The sequence below is a fragment of the Phalaenopsis equestris genome, unplaced genomic scaffold (genome assembly GCF_001263595.1).
Source record: "Phalaenopsis equestris unplaced genomic scaffold, ASM126359v1 Scaffold000237, whole genome shotgun sequence".
NCBI lineage: Eukaryota > Viridiplantae > Streptophyta > Magnoliopsida > Asparagales > Orchidaceae > Phalaenopsis > Phalaenopsis equestris.
In genome coordinates this window covers 536,777-551,479 of record NW_018164679.1, presented here as the reverse complement: position 1 = coordinate 551,479, position 14,703 = coordinate 536,777, and the positions used below count along the sequence as shown (strand labels likewise).

Genomic DNA, 14,703 nt, shown 5'->3' with positions numbered 1-14,703 from the left:
GAGTGTTAGGGATTAAAGAGGAAAGGGGAAACGGGTTAAAAGGATTAATTAATATATATATATAAATATATGTATATATATAAATATATATATATATATAGATATATATTAATTAAAGCACAATTTTCTCGCGCGCGACGACGTGACAAAATGGGTGTCCTGCTCGGGCAAAATCGACGTTCCGGACGCGTTGGCGCAGTCCTTTTCGTCATCCGGGGTCGCTCGGACGACGTCGTCGACAATCGAGTCAAAACGCGTCAAAATTCAAATTTCACCAAATATTGGCCCGCGATCGATCGTCACAAGTGGTTAACTCGAGCCCTCGGCAAATAACGGTGCAGGCAATGTGAATTACGGTGATTGGACACGTCGAATCTCCGAATTGCGAAGCTGGTGCGCGCAGGAGTGCGAATTGTGCAGAAGGACACCCTAAGGCTCGGAAAGGTCCTATAGAGAATCCCTTTTGGGTTTCCTCATGTTGGTTTCGTCCTTCTAAGTGCTAGAAGTTGATACCACACACGCGAAACTCCAGAAAGGGACGGAAGCGGGTCGAACTAAAACGAGGCGGGTCCCACTTCTAAGGTTCTAAGATAGTCGCAGGAAGACCCCTAAGGTTAGATCCTAACTCCTACGAGGAATACTAGACCTCACGAAAAATTGAGGTCAACATAACTCTACTGGATCTTCTAGTATGGTTGACTCACTTCATCATGTTTAATATTATGGTTTGAGTGTTGGACCCTAACTCTTTTAATATGCTTAAAAATCTCTATAGGGTTCATAAAATTCTCATTTTTGTTGTTTTGGAACCTTTAGTTCATGTCAATAAAAGCAGAATTTTAAACAAAAATGTCAACAACAAAATATAGATTTTTTGGAAGCTCATTGTCTCTCTTTCGTTATAGAGGATGAGGAACAATATATTCTTACTCAAATCAATTTTGAAAACTTTCAAAGGTGGGACATTTTTGTTTACTCTAGCTCTCATTTGCGTGAAAAACAATTACTTTGGCAAAAAAATTGAGCTTTTGGGCAGCATCATTAATGAGAATTGGTTTGTTGAGGGAGACTTTAATGTGATAATGACGCCTATGTAAAGAAAAGAAAGTTGTCGAGTTGAGTCTGCTCTAATTAACAAGTTCTCTAATTCTATTTCTAATGCATGTCTCTTTGACTTGAGATATACTGGATCTCCTTATACTTGGAGGAGAGATTTTCTTTATCAGAGATTGGATTATTTTTTGGCTAATTCTGCTTTTATTAATCATTTTCCTATTGTGAAGGTTCAACATTTAAGTTATGCTACTTCTGTCATAATCTCATTTTGTTCACTTTGGCTTTCACTGTTAAACCGATCATATTTCGTTTTAAATTTCTTTATGATTGAACTTCCATGATACTTATTTAAATTTAGTCAATCAAGTTTGAAAATTTGAAAGAGTTGAGACTCCTTGATTTGTTCTGTGGCAATTGCACAACAAGAAGATTGCTCATTTTATAAAATGAAATCAACAAATCTTTGGTGATGTCCATAAAAAAGTGCAGGATCCTCAGAATTTTGTTGTTTCATTGGAAGCTCAGCCAGTTGTTTCTCCTGTCTTGATGGAAGCTATTGCTCAGGCTCACATTGCTTTAATAGATGTTATTACTTTAGAGAAAAATCTGCTTCAGCAGAAGACAAATGACACTTTTTTTAGTATTGAGGATAGAAATACTAAATATTTTCATGTCACACTTAAGCATAAAAGAAACATCAATAGTATTTTGAAAATTAAAAAGAGGATAGGAGTTTTACAACTTACATGAATGAGATTGTTGATAATGTTGTTAGCTATTTTACTGAACTTTTCAAAAACTCTACACATATTATATCTATTGACTTCACTCACTTTGTGGATGAGTATAATTTCACTGGTTCGTTTAGCTTTGCTTGCTGCAGCCCCACCTTGTTCTGGCCGAGAGATACATTGTTGTTTGCAGGGTTCGATCTTTTTTGTTGTTAATCTCAATGGACAAAGTAGCCACAACTCTGCTATTGCTCTACTTCTTTACTGTTGAAATTGATTTTGGTATACATGTACTTTCTGGGTATACTTTTTATTTTAGTATACTTTTAGTTAAATACACGTGTTATTTTAACTTTTTTGAGTAGATTTGTAATGTGGATGGTGGAATCCCTAGGATCATGATGTATTTTATTTTGCTTTTAGATGGGGATCCACTATCCCACCTCTATTTTGTAATCTCTTTTAATAATAATGCGTAAGGAGTCACGAGCTGTTTTTTACCATTTACCATTACACTATAACTGTTAATAGAAAGTCACCTCTGAATGAGAGAGCATAACTTCTGTTTGAAGCTTTAGCCTGCAACATCTTAATAATAAAGTCTCAGCTAATAGTATCAAAAGCTTTCTTAATATCCAATTTAAGGACCATATTTCCCCCTCTGCACTTCTTGTCTAAATCTTCAATCATTTCCTGTGCTAAGAGGATATTATCAGTAATCTCCCTACCTTTAATGTCCAAATGATTCATTGAGCTTCCAATGAATCATTTCCTGTGCTAAGAGGATATTATCTGTTAACTATAATTTTACTCATAACCTTAAATATCACAGTAGTAAGAGATAGGACGAAAATTGTCCCAGGAAATCTTATCATTACCTTTTGGAATGAACACAATCAAAGCAGAGGTGAAATATTTACCAAGGTTATCATCATGGAAGAAGTTTTGTATGACTAGAGTAACCTCCTTCTTAATAACCTCCCAAGAATGAATGTAGAAAGTTGAAGAGAAACCATCAGACTTAGGAGCTTTGTTAGGACAAATAGATTTGAAAGCATTCATGATTTCCTTCTCATCAGGAGGATAAGTTAAATGAAGATTATTAATGTAATTATACTCATCCACAAAGTGAGTGGAGTCAACAGGCATAGTATGCGTAGAGCTTTGAAAAAGTTCAGTATAATAGCTAACAGCATTATCCGCAATCTCATCCATGCAAGTTGTAAAACTCTCATCTCCCTTTTTAATTTTCAAAATATTATTGATGTTTATTCTGTGTTTAAGTGTGACATGAAAATATTTGATATTTCTATCACCAACAGTAAAAGAAGTGTCATTTGTCTTCTGCTGAAGCAGATTTTCCTCTAAAGCAATAGCATCCATTAAAGCAATATGAGTCTGAGCAATAGCTTCCATCAAGACAGGAGAAGTAACTGATTGAGCTTCCAATGAATCAACAAAATTCTAAGCATCCTGCATTTTTTAATAGACATTACCAAAGATTTGGTAATTCAATTTAATAAAATAAGCAGTCATCTTCTTGTATAATTGCCACAGAATAAATCAAAGAGTCCCAACTCTTTCAAATTTCCAAACTTGATTGACTAAATTTAAAAAAGTATCATGAGAAGTCCAAACATTAAGAAATTTAAAACGAGATATGGTCGGTTTAACAGTGAAAACCAAAGTGAGCAAAATGAGATTATGATCAGAAATAACATAGCTTAAATGTTAAACCTTCACAATAGGAAAATGACTAATAAAAGCAGAATTAGCCAAAAAACGATCCAATATCTGATAAATAAAACTTCTCCTCCAAGTATAAAAAGATCCATTATATCCCAGGTCAAAGAGACATGCATTAGAAATATAATTAGAGAACTTGTTAATTAGAGTTGGCTCAACTCGACAACCTCATTTTATTTCCATAGACGTCATTATCATATTAAAGTCTCCCCCAACAAACTAATTCTCAATAATGATGCTGCCCATAAGCTCAATTTTTTGCCAAAGCAATCGTTTTTCATGCAAATGAAGGCTAGAGTAAACAAAAGTGTCCCACTCTTGAAAGTCTTCAAAACTGATTTGAGTAAAAATATATTATTCTTCATCCTCTATAACGAAAAGAGAGATAATGAACTTCCAAAAAATTCATATTTTGTTGTTGACATTGCAATGATTACGACAACCTTTAAATTTGTTTAAAATTCTGCTTTTATTGACATGAACCAAAGGTTCAAAAACAGCAAAAATAAGAATTTTATGAACCCTACAGAGATTTTTAAGCCTATTAAGGGAGTTAGGGTCCGCCACTCCCCTAATATTCTAAATAATAATATTAAACATAATGAAGTGAGTCAACCATTATAGAAGATCTAGTAGAGTTAACCAATTGTTCCCCATCAGAGTGATAAATTCCTTACTAAATAATGTTACTACAATCCAGCCTAGACAGTTCATTATTGTGCTTAGCCTTTTTACGTGATTGCTTTTGCAACTGTCACTCATTGTCTAATGTTATAACAATGATGTCAACATTCCACCAGTCTTTAAGTTTTAACATTTCAAACTCTTTCCTGATTGACTCTACTTTAGGTATATCATACGTAAATTTACCAACAAGAGCAAGAAGACATGAAGAAGCAATGACAGAAGTTTCATCCTCCGTAACAAACAGAGCAAGCTTCCCATTTTTTTTCTCCAACTTCTTAATGAATGTATAATCCCCTCCGACAGTGAGTGTATCATGAAAGCCTTGTGGAAACATTCCCGTGTTGGGAGTGGCCGAGTCACCCCCCATCCAAAACAACATCAACAAACGAACGAGGAACATGAGGCATGACGAAAAACAAAAGGAGAAATGAAGAGGGGTAAAGGAAATATCTCACCAGCGAAGAGGGAAAACGAAATCGCCATGAATGCCAGAGCAAACCCTAGCCGTCGTTGCCTCCATCCTTTTTATATATATGTATGTACGTATGTGTATATATATTTATGTATATATATATATATATATATACACATACATACATATGTATGTATGTATGTATGTCTCTATGTATATATATACATACATACATATGTGTGTGTGGGGGGGGCAATTTCGTACCTTCTTGTGGGATGCTGCAATGACGAACTTACTCATAGGTACAAGGGCAAGACTGTTATGACTGAGGATGAACGTTATGAGTCTCTTAGACATTGCAGGTACTTTAATTTATTCTAGTCTGGGAAAGGACCTCATATAAACTTTACTAATGTTGTTTTTTAAATCTCCCTTCATGGTCCAATTTGCACCTTAACCTGATGGCAATAATACTATAATGTGAAGATTAAAATTGTTCAACTGAAAGTTCAATGATCTTCTCTCTGAGTGTTATTATATATGTTCTCCAATATGCTTGGAAATCTATGCAGCTGAGGATGAAACGACCTTTTTCTTAATCTAGGTGGGTTGATGAAGTTATTCCAGATGCTCCTTGGGTGATCACTAAGGAGTTCCTAGACAAGCACAAGATTGATTTCGTAGCTCATGATTCTCTCCCGTAAGTTTTGTATTCTACTGCAAAAGTTATCAATTTTCAGCATTTTTGGACTCATATCATTTTTTATTGCTTTTTTTTTGTTCCCTCTTTTATTCTTAAGCGAGAGCACATGTTTTATTTTTACCATCCCTTTTGTTTTAGATATGCTGATGTCAGTGGAGCTGGAAAGGATGTTTATGAATTTGTAAGTTGATCGGTGTGTATTGTTAGCATGCTGTTCGTTCCTTTAATGTGCATGGTGTTCTTTCAATTGCTTATATGTTAACAGGTCTTTTATCACAGTATTTTTTTTACCTTTGACTATATCCTCGCAAATTCAGGTCAAATCAGTCGGAAAATTTAAGGAGACGAAGCGCACAGATGGTATCTCTACATCTGACATTATAATGAGGATGCTAAAAGATTACAATCAGTATGTGATGCGGAACTTGGCTCGTGGTTACACTAGGGAGGAACTTGGAGTCAGCTATGTGAAGGCATGTTTCTCCATTTTGTGCATACCTGTATGCTGTGGTATCGGTTAGTTGTAGGACACTATCCTTGTATTTTGCAGGATCACTTGTCCCTATATGTTTTGAGTTTTTAATGATTATTTACCCTGTACTGTTGCTTGAAATTCCGTCATTTGGTTCAGGAAAAGAGGTTGAGAGTAAACATGGGTTTGGAAAAGTTGCTTGAAAAAATGAGGCAGCAGCAGGAAAAAGTAGGAGAGAAGGTAGCTGTTGTTTATTCATATATAATTCTATCAAACCTCTTTGTCAAGTTTGCACTTTTCTTATTTTGAAGTTACTCTATAGTGATGTTCCTTAAAGTGACAGTCTAGTATTTTCTATGAAAAACTGTGGCTGCACTCTGACTCCACATAGGGTTTGCTACTTGTCTCAGCTTTTTCAAATGGTTTCAGTTCAACTAATTTTCGCTGGTTCTGTGTTTTTCCAGTTTTTTTATATATACATACATACATATATACATATACATACATATACATGTACATACATATATATATATACATGTACATACATAGGAATTGAGAAGTATATATGTAAATCTTCCTAACTAAAATCATTATTTGAAACCACATAACTCATTCTTCAAAGCAAAAATCTTCTTAAGCATTCTTGTGACAGTCTTTGAATAAGTCTTGAAACCATCAAGTTTACACTCGCAATTTTCCTTTTTTTTTAAGGTTCTGATTGCAAAGCTGTGTAGTAAGATTGCAGTAAAGTTTTGTTGTTTTTGTTTTGTTCCTATATTCCTTTGTGTTGTACTCTTGAACAAAGTCATGGAGAACATCGATGTTTGCTTCACAAGAGTTTGTATTGGCTTTTACTAAACAGTATAAGAGAGTAAATTTTGTGAGAGATTCTTCACCAAGTTGCAAAGAGAAGGAGGAATTTGCTTAATTGAATCACCATTCACAAACCTATGATTTAGGAACCATTTTTTTAGAGAAATGTTTAAGCACTAGATCCAATTGCCCCCTTGATGTAAAAGAATCATAGTTTAAATTAAGAATTTGTAGGAGAATTTATAGAAAATAAAAAAATGGGCTATGTATTTACATATCTAACAGCTAAATTTTATTCTAACATTCCACCCAAAACTTTCATATCCTTAAAAAGTGAATACCACTATTTTTTAACGTATAAAATGTGAAATACACCTTGTAAGGTGGCACATAGTTAAAAATTGAAGTTTGGCTGCTAAATATGTAAATATATAGGAATTAGGTGGTATGTATCTAATGATATTGGTCGTATAAATGTAAAAAGGTAAAGTTTAGGTGTTAGAAATGTAAATGCATAGGAATTGGGTGGCATGTAGGTACATGCAAGCTTTTAATTAGCTGAAAGTTAAGAATCAGGGAAGGTTTGGCATTTGAGTGTTCAATGAGCACATCTGTTAGTTTTCAGAGCATTTTAATGAAGACAAAGAAAGCTATTTGATTTCAAGGGAAGCCAATTGTATGCACAAGTGACCGATATTTTTTGTTCTTTCTTACTTCGTAAATTTCAGCCCTTGTGTTATTCGTTTACTTAATTTGATACTGACTTTCCTAGTGATCTTAATTTTAACCATGCCGTGGCACGTCGAAATTCTAATTTGCAAAATTTTATTCACGTTTCTCTCTTCTTCTTTTTTTTTTTTTTCAGATTTCCTGCTTATTCCATCTCCATTTGATCTTAAATTATCAATTTTACCACCCCTAATTTCTGACCATCCTCACCATCTTCAACACAGCTAGAATGCCCTCTAGCAAACCCTAAAACAGCGAGCAGGGATAGGATGAGGAAGATGAAAAGGTAGGATACCTGTGGAGAAATTGCCTGATCCGGGGGTGGTTTGGACCGACGATCCTCTTCTGGATTCTGAGAGCGATCCTGTAGGTCCGCTTCAGCCCCAAAAAATAGGCCGTCGCCGCCGTAATCTCCCATAACACCATCTTCGCCAAAATAGAAGAAACCAAGGGTGAAACCTCCGCCCTACAATTGTTGTTCTCCGTCTTTCATCCTCTACAATCACAGAGTCGTTAACTAACGCAGCTAAGCTCAGTTCTTTCAGCGGCGGCGAAGGTGACAGAAGCTTCTGCCGATGGAAAAAATATTAGGTCAGATATTTTGGTAAGTACATAGTTTATCAAAGGGGCATTTACAAAGATACCCTTCTACTCTTACATATTTACTTATTGAACATCTAAATTTTACATTTATCCCATCCAATTATCATATCACATAAAAAATACAACTATTTTAATAAAAAAAAAATACCACTTTTCATGAATAGGTATGATGGTATGTTCGTAAAATTTGAAGTTTTAAATGTTAGATATGAATATATTTTTACAATTATGTCACTTAAATCATTCATATCATATAAACAATATCATTATTTTAACTTTTAAAAAGTATAGTATGCATTTTCATACATGGGTATGGTGACATGAATGTAGAAATTCAAACATAGGTATTGGATATGTAAATACATATGAATTGAGAGGTATGTATGTAAATCTTCCTAACAAAATAATCATTTGCATGTGTACTACATAATACTTGTGTATATCCATGTCTAACAATATTCATTGATAGCACTCAAAACTTTGATATAACATAAAAAAATATCACTGTTATTTTTTCTTAAAGTGAAATATTTCATTTTATGCATAGTATATGATACGACGGTGTTATAAATATAAATATATAAGATTAGGGGTTAAATATATAAATACATAAGAATTGATTGGTATATATGTAAATCTTACTTTTTTTTTTTATTTTGCTTAAGCTTGCATAGCTTTATGAATAATTGATAAACTTTTCAAAATCATAAAATTTATGATCATAAATATTGAACTGTGGTAGGACATTGGGTTTTGAATTATTCATGAGTTCACACAACTCGGGAGAAACCTGTGTAGAAAGGAGGCGAAGGAAGGAAAATAGATTATGTGCTCTCTAAGCCTTTCATTTTTTTTTTTTGAGAGGTTGTAGAAGAGTTTGGAAGAGATGATCAAAAAGGAGAGGATTTGATTCCGTTGAAGGTAAAAGAACACATCTATTTATATGACTCATAGATGATCCTCTACTTTGGTAGGGTTAAATAGAAAGTTTATTTATATAAGACTAGAGATTGTACAGTACAAAGTATGTTCTCGGTGTTCCATGAAAGATGGTGACATGGTTGTCGGGTGGCTCATAAATTGATATTGACATATGTCTGCTCTTTAATGATGACCTTCACTTTAGCGGTTAGTTTATCCCAATGAATATTTGTAGAGAGACCGACATGTTAATTCACCAGGTCACTTCGATAATTAACGTGTGCCTATTGTGTTATGGAGAAAGTGGGATCTTAAGACCACGAAAATTAACATTTATCGGCACATAAGAAGTCTTATCACAAGACCTGTTAACATATGTATTGGCCTTCGAAAGCCATTTTTTGTTTTATTTTTAGTTCCTCGATTCTCTTGAGTCCATATATTGCTAGGCTAGAGAGTGATCAAGTGTGAAATCAATTTCATTTGAGATGAATCTTCCTTCTGCCTGGGGGCATTTTGGTCACACCTGTAGGGAGTAATCGCTTAAAATTATAGTTGCGTTAGTACCATCCTTTGCTTGGGCCACTTTGGCTACACTTTCAAGTAGTCAATAAAACTCTTAAGTGTGGACCATTCCACGCATGGGAGGCCTTAGCTCTCCCACAGGTGAGATTCATTTTAACATATTGAATCCATCTGACTAAGACCTACATGCCTTACATGCCTTAATTGGGAGACTCAGTTTCTTAAGCAAATGTGTTATTTTTATTAAGGGCAAGCACTTCAGGTTAAATAGAATACTTTTATCATGATACAAGCTAATGGTAATCATGATGACTAAATAATAGGATATGAAAATTATATTTAGCAAGTATAAGATTTTTTAGCAATGATGAAGAAGCTTACTTTGTCATTCTCTAACCAAGTTATATATGTAGCGAGCATAAACTTTTCGAGGAATCATGAGGTAACAAAGTATAAGATTTTTTAGCAATGATGAAGAAGCGTACTTTGTCATTCTCTAACCAAGTTATATATGTGGCGAGCATAAACTTTTCGAGGAATCATGAGGTAACAAACTCTTCTTTCTCTTACTCTTTTCACAATGTCTTGTCGAGAAGTTAAGAAAATAAGAGAACTAAATGTTTACCAATAAATGAATTTCAAGAGCCAATGCATGTGTTAATAGCCCTTGTGAGCTTAAAAGGGGACTTTTTTGTGTTGTTGCATATGTTAATAGTTTGCATGGGCTTAAAAGCCTGTCTTTTACAAAACACGACTATCACACATTAACTGTTGAAGTGACTTGTTGATCTCACCTACTAACTTGTCAGTTGTCAGGCACCAGCTACCGTTGTGTGAAATCGATTTCATTCAAGATGAGACTTCCTTTTGTCTGAAGGCATTTTGGCTACACTTACATGGAGCAATCGCTTAGACATACAATTATACAAGGACTATCCTTCACATAGGGGCGCTTTAGCTACATCTTCATGGATTAGTCGCTAAAAATCCTAAGTGTGAATTATTCCTCACATGAGAGCTTTAGCTCTCCCGTAGGTGGGAGTCATTCAAAACTACTGATACCGCCTGATCGAGACGTACATGTTTTATATGCCTAAAATTTAATTTGAAAATTTGTTGGTCATATGAAATAAAATCCACATATATGTATTGAATGTCTATTGAAGCGTCGTTAAGCCGTTAAAGAAAAAATATTAAATTCATTAATAGTATTTATGGTAGTTATTAAAATTATTCAAATGTTAACTCCTTGTGGTCTATAAAACGTAACGTGTAGATATGATATGGGTATATCGTTTCGATTCTACATCTTACAAAGAATATTTTTTTGCTCATTTTTTTTTGTTGGGAGTATTTTTTATCTTAGTTGGTCTGATGGTGGTTGCCCATTTTTCTTTTGATTGAGTGGCTTTCTCAACCTCTATATGTTTCATATGCCTATTTTTAGGTTACCCTCACTTAGAAAAACAAAGAAAAAAAGGAAGGTTGAATGTTGATAAAACTCAAAGGAAACAATGAAATCATTAAAGAGATTTTGATCGACAAACATATTCACATCTTTGAAGGTGATGGGTGGATGGGTTGAAGCTGCTGGCCTATCGAGGGTGGTCAAATTAGCCTCTCCTATTTTCATTTTTTTTTTTGAAATTAGACTCTTTTGAAACTTCAGGTATATCTCTTCAAATAATAGAATGTATTATTCCGACAATGTGCACCACTCTTGTTGGAATAGCCTCATTACTTTTGCCTTGAGTGAGCACTTTATCTTGTCTTTGAGTATTCATATTTGGAGCCACGTTACCTTTTAGCTTCCTTGCTATGATTAGCTATTTAATTAGGCTCGTTAGATGACAATAGTTCTTTGTATCATGCTCTTGATCCTTGTGATGGGCCTAATGGTTATTCAAATCATGTAGGTGACTTCACTATTAAAATTAGCTAGGGTTTTTTGAAGAAATTTTTGTTTTGGTTGGCCTCTATGAATTCGACCATGGATCAATTAAGTAATTTCGATGGAGGCAACTAAGGTGGTTCTTATCCTTAATCTGCCTTCTTCCTAATCAGCTTGTAGTTAAGGAATCCCATCTCTGCCTCATGAATTCACCTTCCAGGCGAGTTTCAAGAATTTATTTCAATGAATCAATCTCTTCACTCATTAAGATATAAAATACTTTGAATCATCCTTCTAGCTCTCAATTTTTAGAGGAGCTCGATAAGTAGTTATTTTCTTTAGTAAAAAATGCAATTGTTTGCTAACTCTAAAAGCTCAATCTGGAGTTATTGGTTTTGATGAACAAGAACATCTCTAATTGAGCCCTGACGCAGATCTTGGGTTAGTGTTGCATGGACAATTATAGGTTTTAAGTTTCTGACATGTAGCATCTCCCATTAAAACCAAGTGATGAAGCCTCTGAGGTTCTCCAAATGCTCTTATCAGATCTTTAAAAGGGATTGGGACTTTTTATGTAGCTTTTGGGTGCTAACAAATTGGGCTACAAACATATGCTTAAATTGGTCAAAAGAAGTGATAACTTCTGCAATTAAATTTTTGAAGTAATGTAGGAATGATTGCTTCACAATGTAAAGAATAAATGAAACTTCAAGACATCATTTATGCATAGTATGCAAACAACTGACTGAAATGAATCTACATTATCAACATGATTATTTCTTCCTTCTAAGGCTCCAAAGATGGAATATTGAACTTTCATTGTGCTTCAGGTTCTGTGATATCCCTTGAAAAGTATTTTTTGTTGACTTTTGTTTCGCCTTCTTCCATCTTCTTCCTTTCACCTCCTCTTCCGAAGAGTTAGAAGATTCTTCACTTGGAACATATCATTATTATTTTCTCTTCTAGTCTCGAAGACAGAGCTCTTCTCACCCTTATCCTTGGTAATCCTCATTAAACCATAGATCTTAACGATCAAACGTGCATTTTGACATGGATACTGGAGCTGGTCCTTAATGTATAGTATCTTACTCCTTGTATTATTGTCTTCATTTGCTTATTGAGTTCATTGATCTGCTGCACCATGAAATATATGGTGCAATTCATTTTTTTTTGTTCTCCCTTGTACTTAAGCTCTCATAGCTAGTTTAAGTATGAAATTCTCTTTCACCGCACCTTTTAGGGTGTTGTATCCATTTAGAACATAAAACCTCACATCATTCGTGGGCTCATACCTGTGTAAGTAAAATGGAGGCAAAAGAAGGGAAATAAATTGTGCACTCTCAAAACCCGAACTCTTCATTTCTTATGAGAGGTCGTAGGAGAGGCTAAAAGAGATAACTAGAGATGAGAGGATTCGATCCCCTTGAAAGTGGGAGGGTACATCTATTTACATGACTTATATATGACCCTTTACTTTTGTATGACTACACACAAAGACAAAAAAAAAATATAAGAGCATATGAAAGATGTATTACTTCGGCATGCCACTTCGACAGATGCTGCATGACAGCTGACACATCGACGAGTAACTTTTGACAATCAAAGTGCAATAACTGTGTTTTGGAGAAGATGAACTTCCAAGCCTAGAACACCAATTAATATATGGATTAGCAGATAAAAGTCTCTTCTTAGGCCAAAGGTCTCTTAACATATGCATTGTCCCTTGAAAGCCCTTTAATGATATACAATAAATAACAAGTTTTAGTTGTTCAATTTCTTTTCAATTTTCATATTCAAGATTATATATTTTTTTATTGCGTGACAATCATTTGCCTAATCTTTCAATTTTTAAAATTTTAGATATTATAATTATTTGCATTAAAACATTTAGAAAGCTTAATTTATAATAAAAATATTGAAGATAAAAAAGAATGTTGGTTTTAAAATTAACATTTATATTTTGTTTTTCCATGTTATTTTACATTTCAGCCCTTTACTTGTTCAGTTTTTGCATATAAGCAACGGGCAAGCGCCCTGCTATATATATAATCGTTAATTGCTCATTCGACATAAGCGCTCCTTCCGCTCAAAGCCCTAGCCGCAGCCATGCCGCCCAAATTCGATCCGTCTCAGGTGGTGGAGGTTTACGTCCGTGTCACCGGCGGAGAGGTTGGTGCCGCAAGCTCTCTTGCCCCTAAGATTGGTCCCCTTGGCCTCTCCCCCAAGAAGGTCGGAGAAGACATCGCCAAGGAGACGGCTAGGGACTGGAAAGGACTACGCGTCACCGTCAAGCTGACTGTTCAGAACCGACAGGCGAAGGTCTCCGTCGTGCCTTCGGCGGCGGCGCTCGTTATCAAGGCTCTTAAAGAGCCCGAGCGCGATCGCAAGAAGACGAAGAACATCAAGCACAGCGGGAACATCTCGCTTGACGATGTGATCGAGATTGCTAGGGTCATGAGGTCAAGATCTATGGCTAAGGATCTCAGCGGCACCATCAAGGAGATTCTGGGAACGTGCGTCTCTGTCGGATGCACCGTAGATGGGAAGGATCCAAAGGACTTGCAGACGGAGATCACTGAAGGGGATGTCGAAGTGCCGCTTGAGTAAGTATCGTTTGATCGTAGTTGGGATTCTTACGGGTTTCTTGATTTGGTATTCTGTTTTGCACCTTTCGAACATTTGAACATTTGAAGATCATTGTAACTTAAGATGAATTTTGAGAGATTGCTTGCTTTAGATTTACTGCATTTTAATGACAATATAGTTTAGTAATTTTATTTTCTTACATGGTTATAAGAATGTTTGCTCCCGTCATGTTTTTTGTTTCAATTCCTTGTCGTGGGAAACACGAATTCCCTTAATAGGTATTTTTAGTCTCATTTTCTTAGTTGCTTTATTTTCTCTTGTGATTTATTAATTGAAGTGGATGTGTAGATTTTATGAGTGGGAACTAGTTGATTTGTTGAAAATTAAATGCAATGTTGATTTGTCTATTTGGACTTATAGTTGATGTAAGCCTATGTAGAGCACCAGATGGCGTGCATTTTTTTTATTGGATGATTTACACAAATACCACTTAATTCCTATGTGTTAGACATTTCTGACACCTAAACTTCAATTCCTATGCAATGCATGGAAATATGTTTTGCACTTTTTAAATGTTAAAATAGTGGTTTTTTTTTCATGTGATATGAAAAAAAAAAAAAGCTGTTGATATGACTTATATTCAAGTCATTAAAGATATGTATACTAGAGCTTTACCTGTGTTCAAACTGAAGGAGGATTGACAAAATATTTTCCTATTCTATTGGATTACACCAGAGATCGGCTTTAAGCCCATATCTTTTTGCTTTAGTTATGGATGGTCTTACTAGACATCTACAAGAGGATGTAATATATGGTGCAATTCATTTT

The 14,703-nt window shown here is 34.8% G+C and overlaps 3 protein-coding genes across 3 annotated transcripts; 2 read left to right on the top strand and 1 right to left on the bottom strand.

The window, feature by feature from the left end:
* Window positions 1-2,390: 2,390 nt before the first annotated feature.
* On the bottom strand, window positions 2,391-3,203 carry LOC110023943. The gene is made up of 2 exons (XM_020723605.1): window positions 2,666-3,203; window positions 2,391-2,515 (listed from the first exon to the last, which is right to left on the bottom strand). Exons 1-2 carry the CDS (start codon window positions 3,201-3,203, stop codon window positions 2,391-2,393), a joined length of 663 nt encoding a protein of 220 aa, XP_020579264.1.
* Window positions 3,204-4,884: 1,681 nt separating this feature from the next.
* On the top strand, window positions 4,885-7,513 carry LOC110023942 (choline-phosphate cytidylyltransferase 1-like; the record flags this gene model as incomplete). Its single annotated transcript, XM_020723604.1, has 6 exons — window positions 4,885-4,994; window positions 5,237-5,332; window positions 5,474-5,516; window positions 5,653-5,808; window positions 5,967-6,094; window positions 7,486-7,513. Coding segments are annotated over 6 exons (561 nt in total), but the record flags the coding sequence as incomplete, so codon positions are not given.
* A 5,844-nt stretch (window positions 7,514-13,357) lies between these two features.
* LOC110023959 (60S ribosomal protein L12) lies at window positions 13,358-14,091 on the top strand. The gene has a single exon (XM_020723621.1). It carries the CDS (start codon window positions 13,396-13,398, stop codon window positions 13,894-13,896), a length of 501 nt encoding a protein of 166 aa, XP_020579280.1. The 5' UTR covers window positions 13,358-13,395; the 3' UTR covers window positions 13,897-14,091.
* Window positions 14,092-14,703: the final 612 nt, after the last annotated feature.

Excerpts from the sequence above, each read along its gene's own strand:
- LOC110023943 (XM_020723605.1), bottom strand. The coding sequence starts at position 3,203 with ATGGAAGCTATTGCTCAGACTCATATTGCTTTAATGGATGCTATTGCT. Across the intron at positions 2,516-2,665 it reads GATTGTGTTCATTCCAAAAG|GTAGGGAGATTACTGATAAT; the intron begins GTAATGATAAGA and ends TGGACATTAAAG.
- LOC110023959 (XM_020723621.1), top strand. The coding sequence starts at position 13,396 with ATGCCGCCCAAATTCGATCCGTCTCAGGTGGTGGAGGTTTACGTCCGT.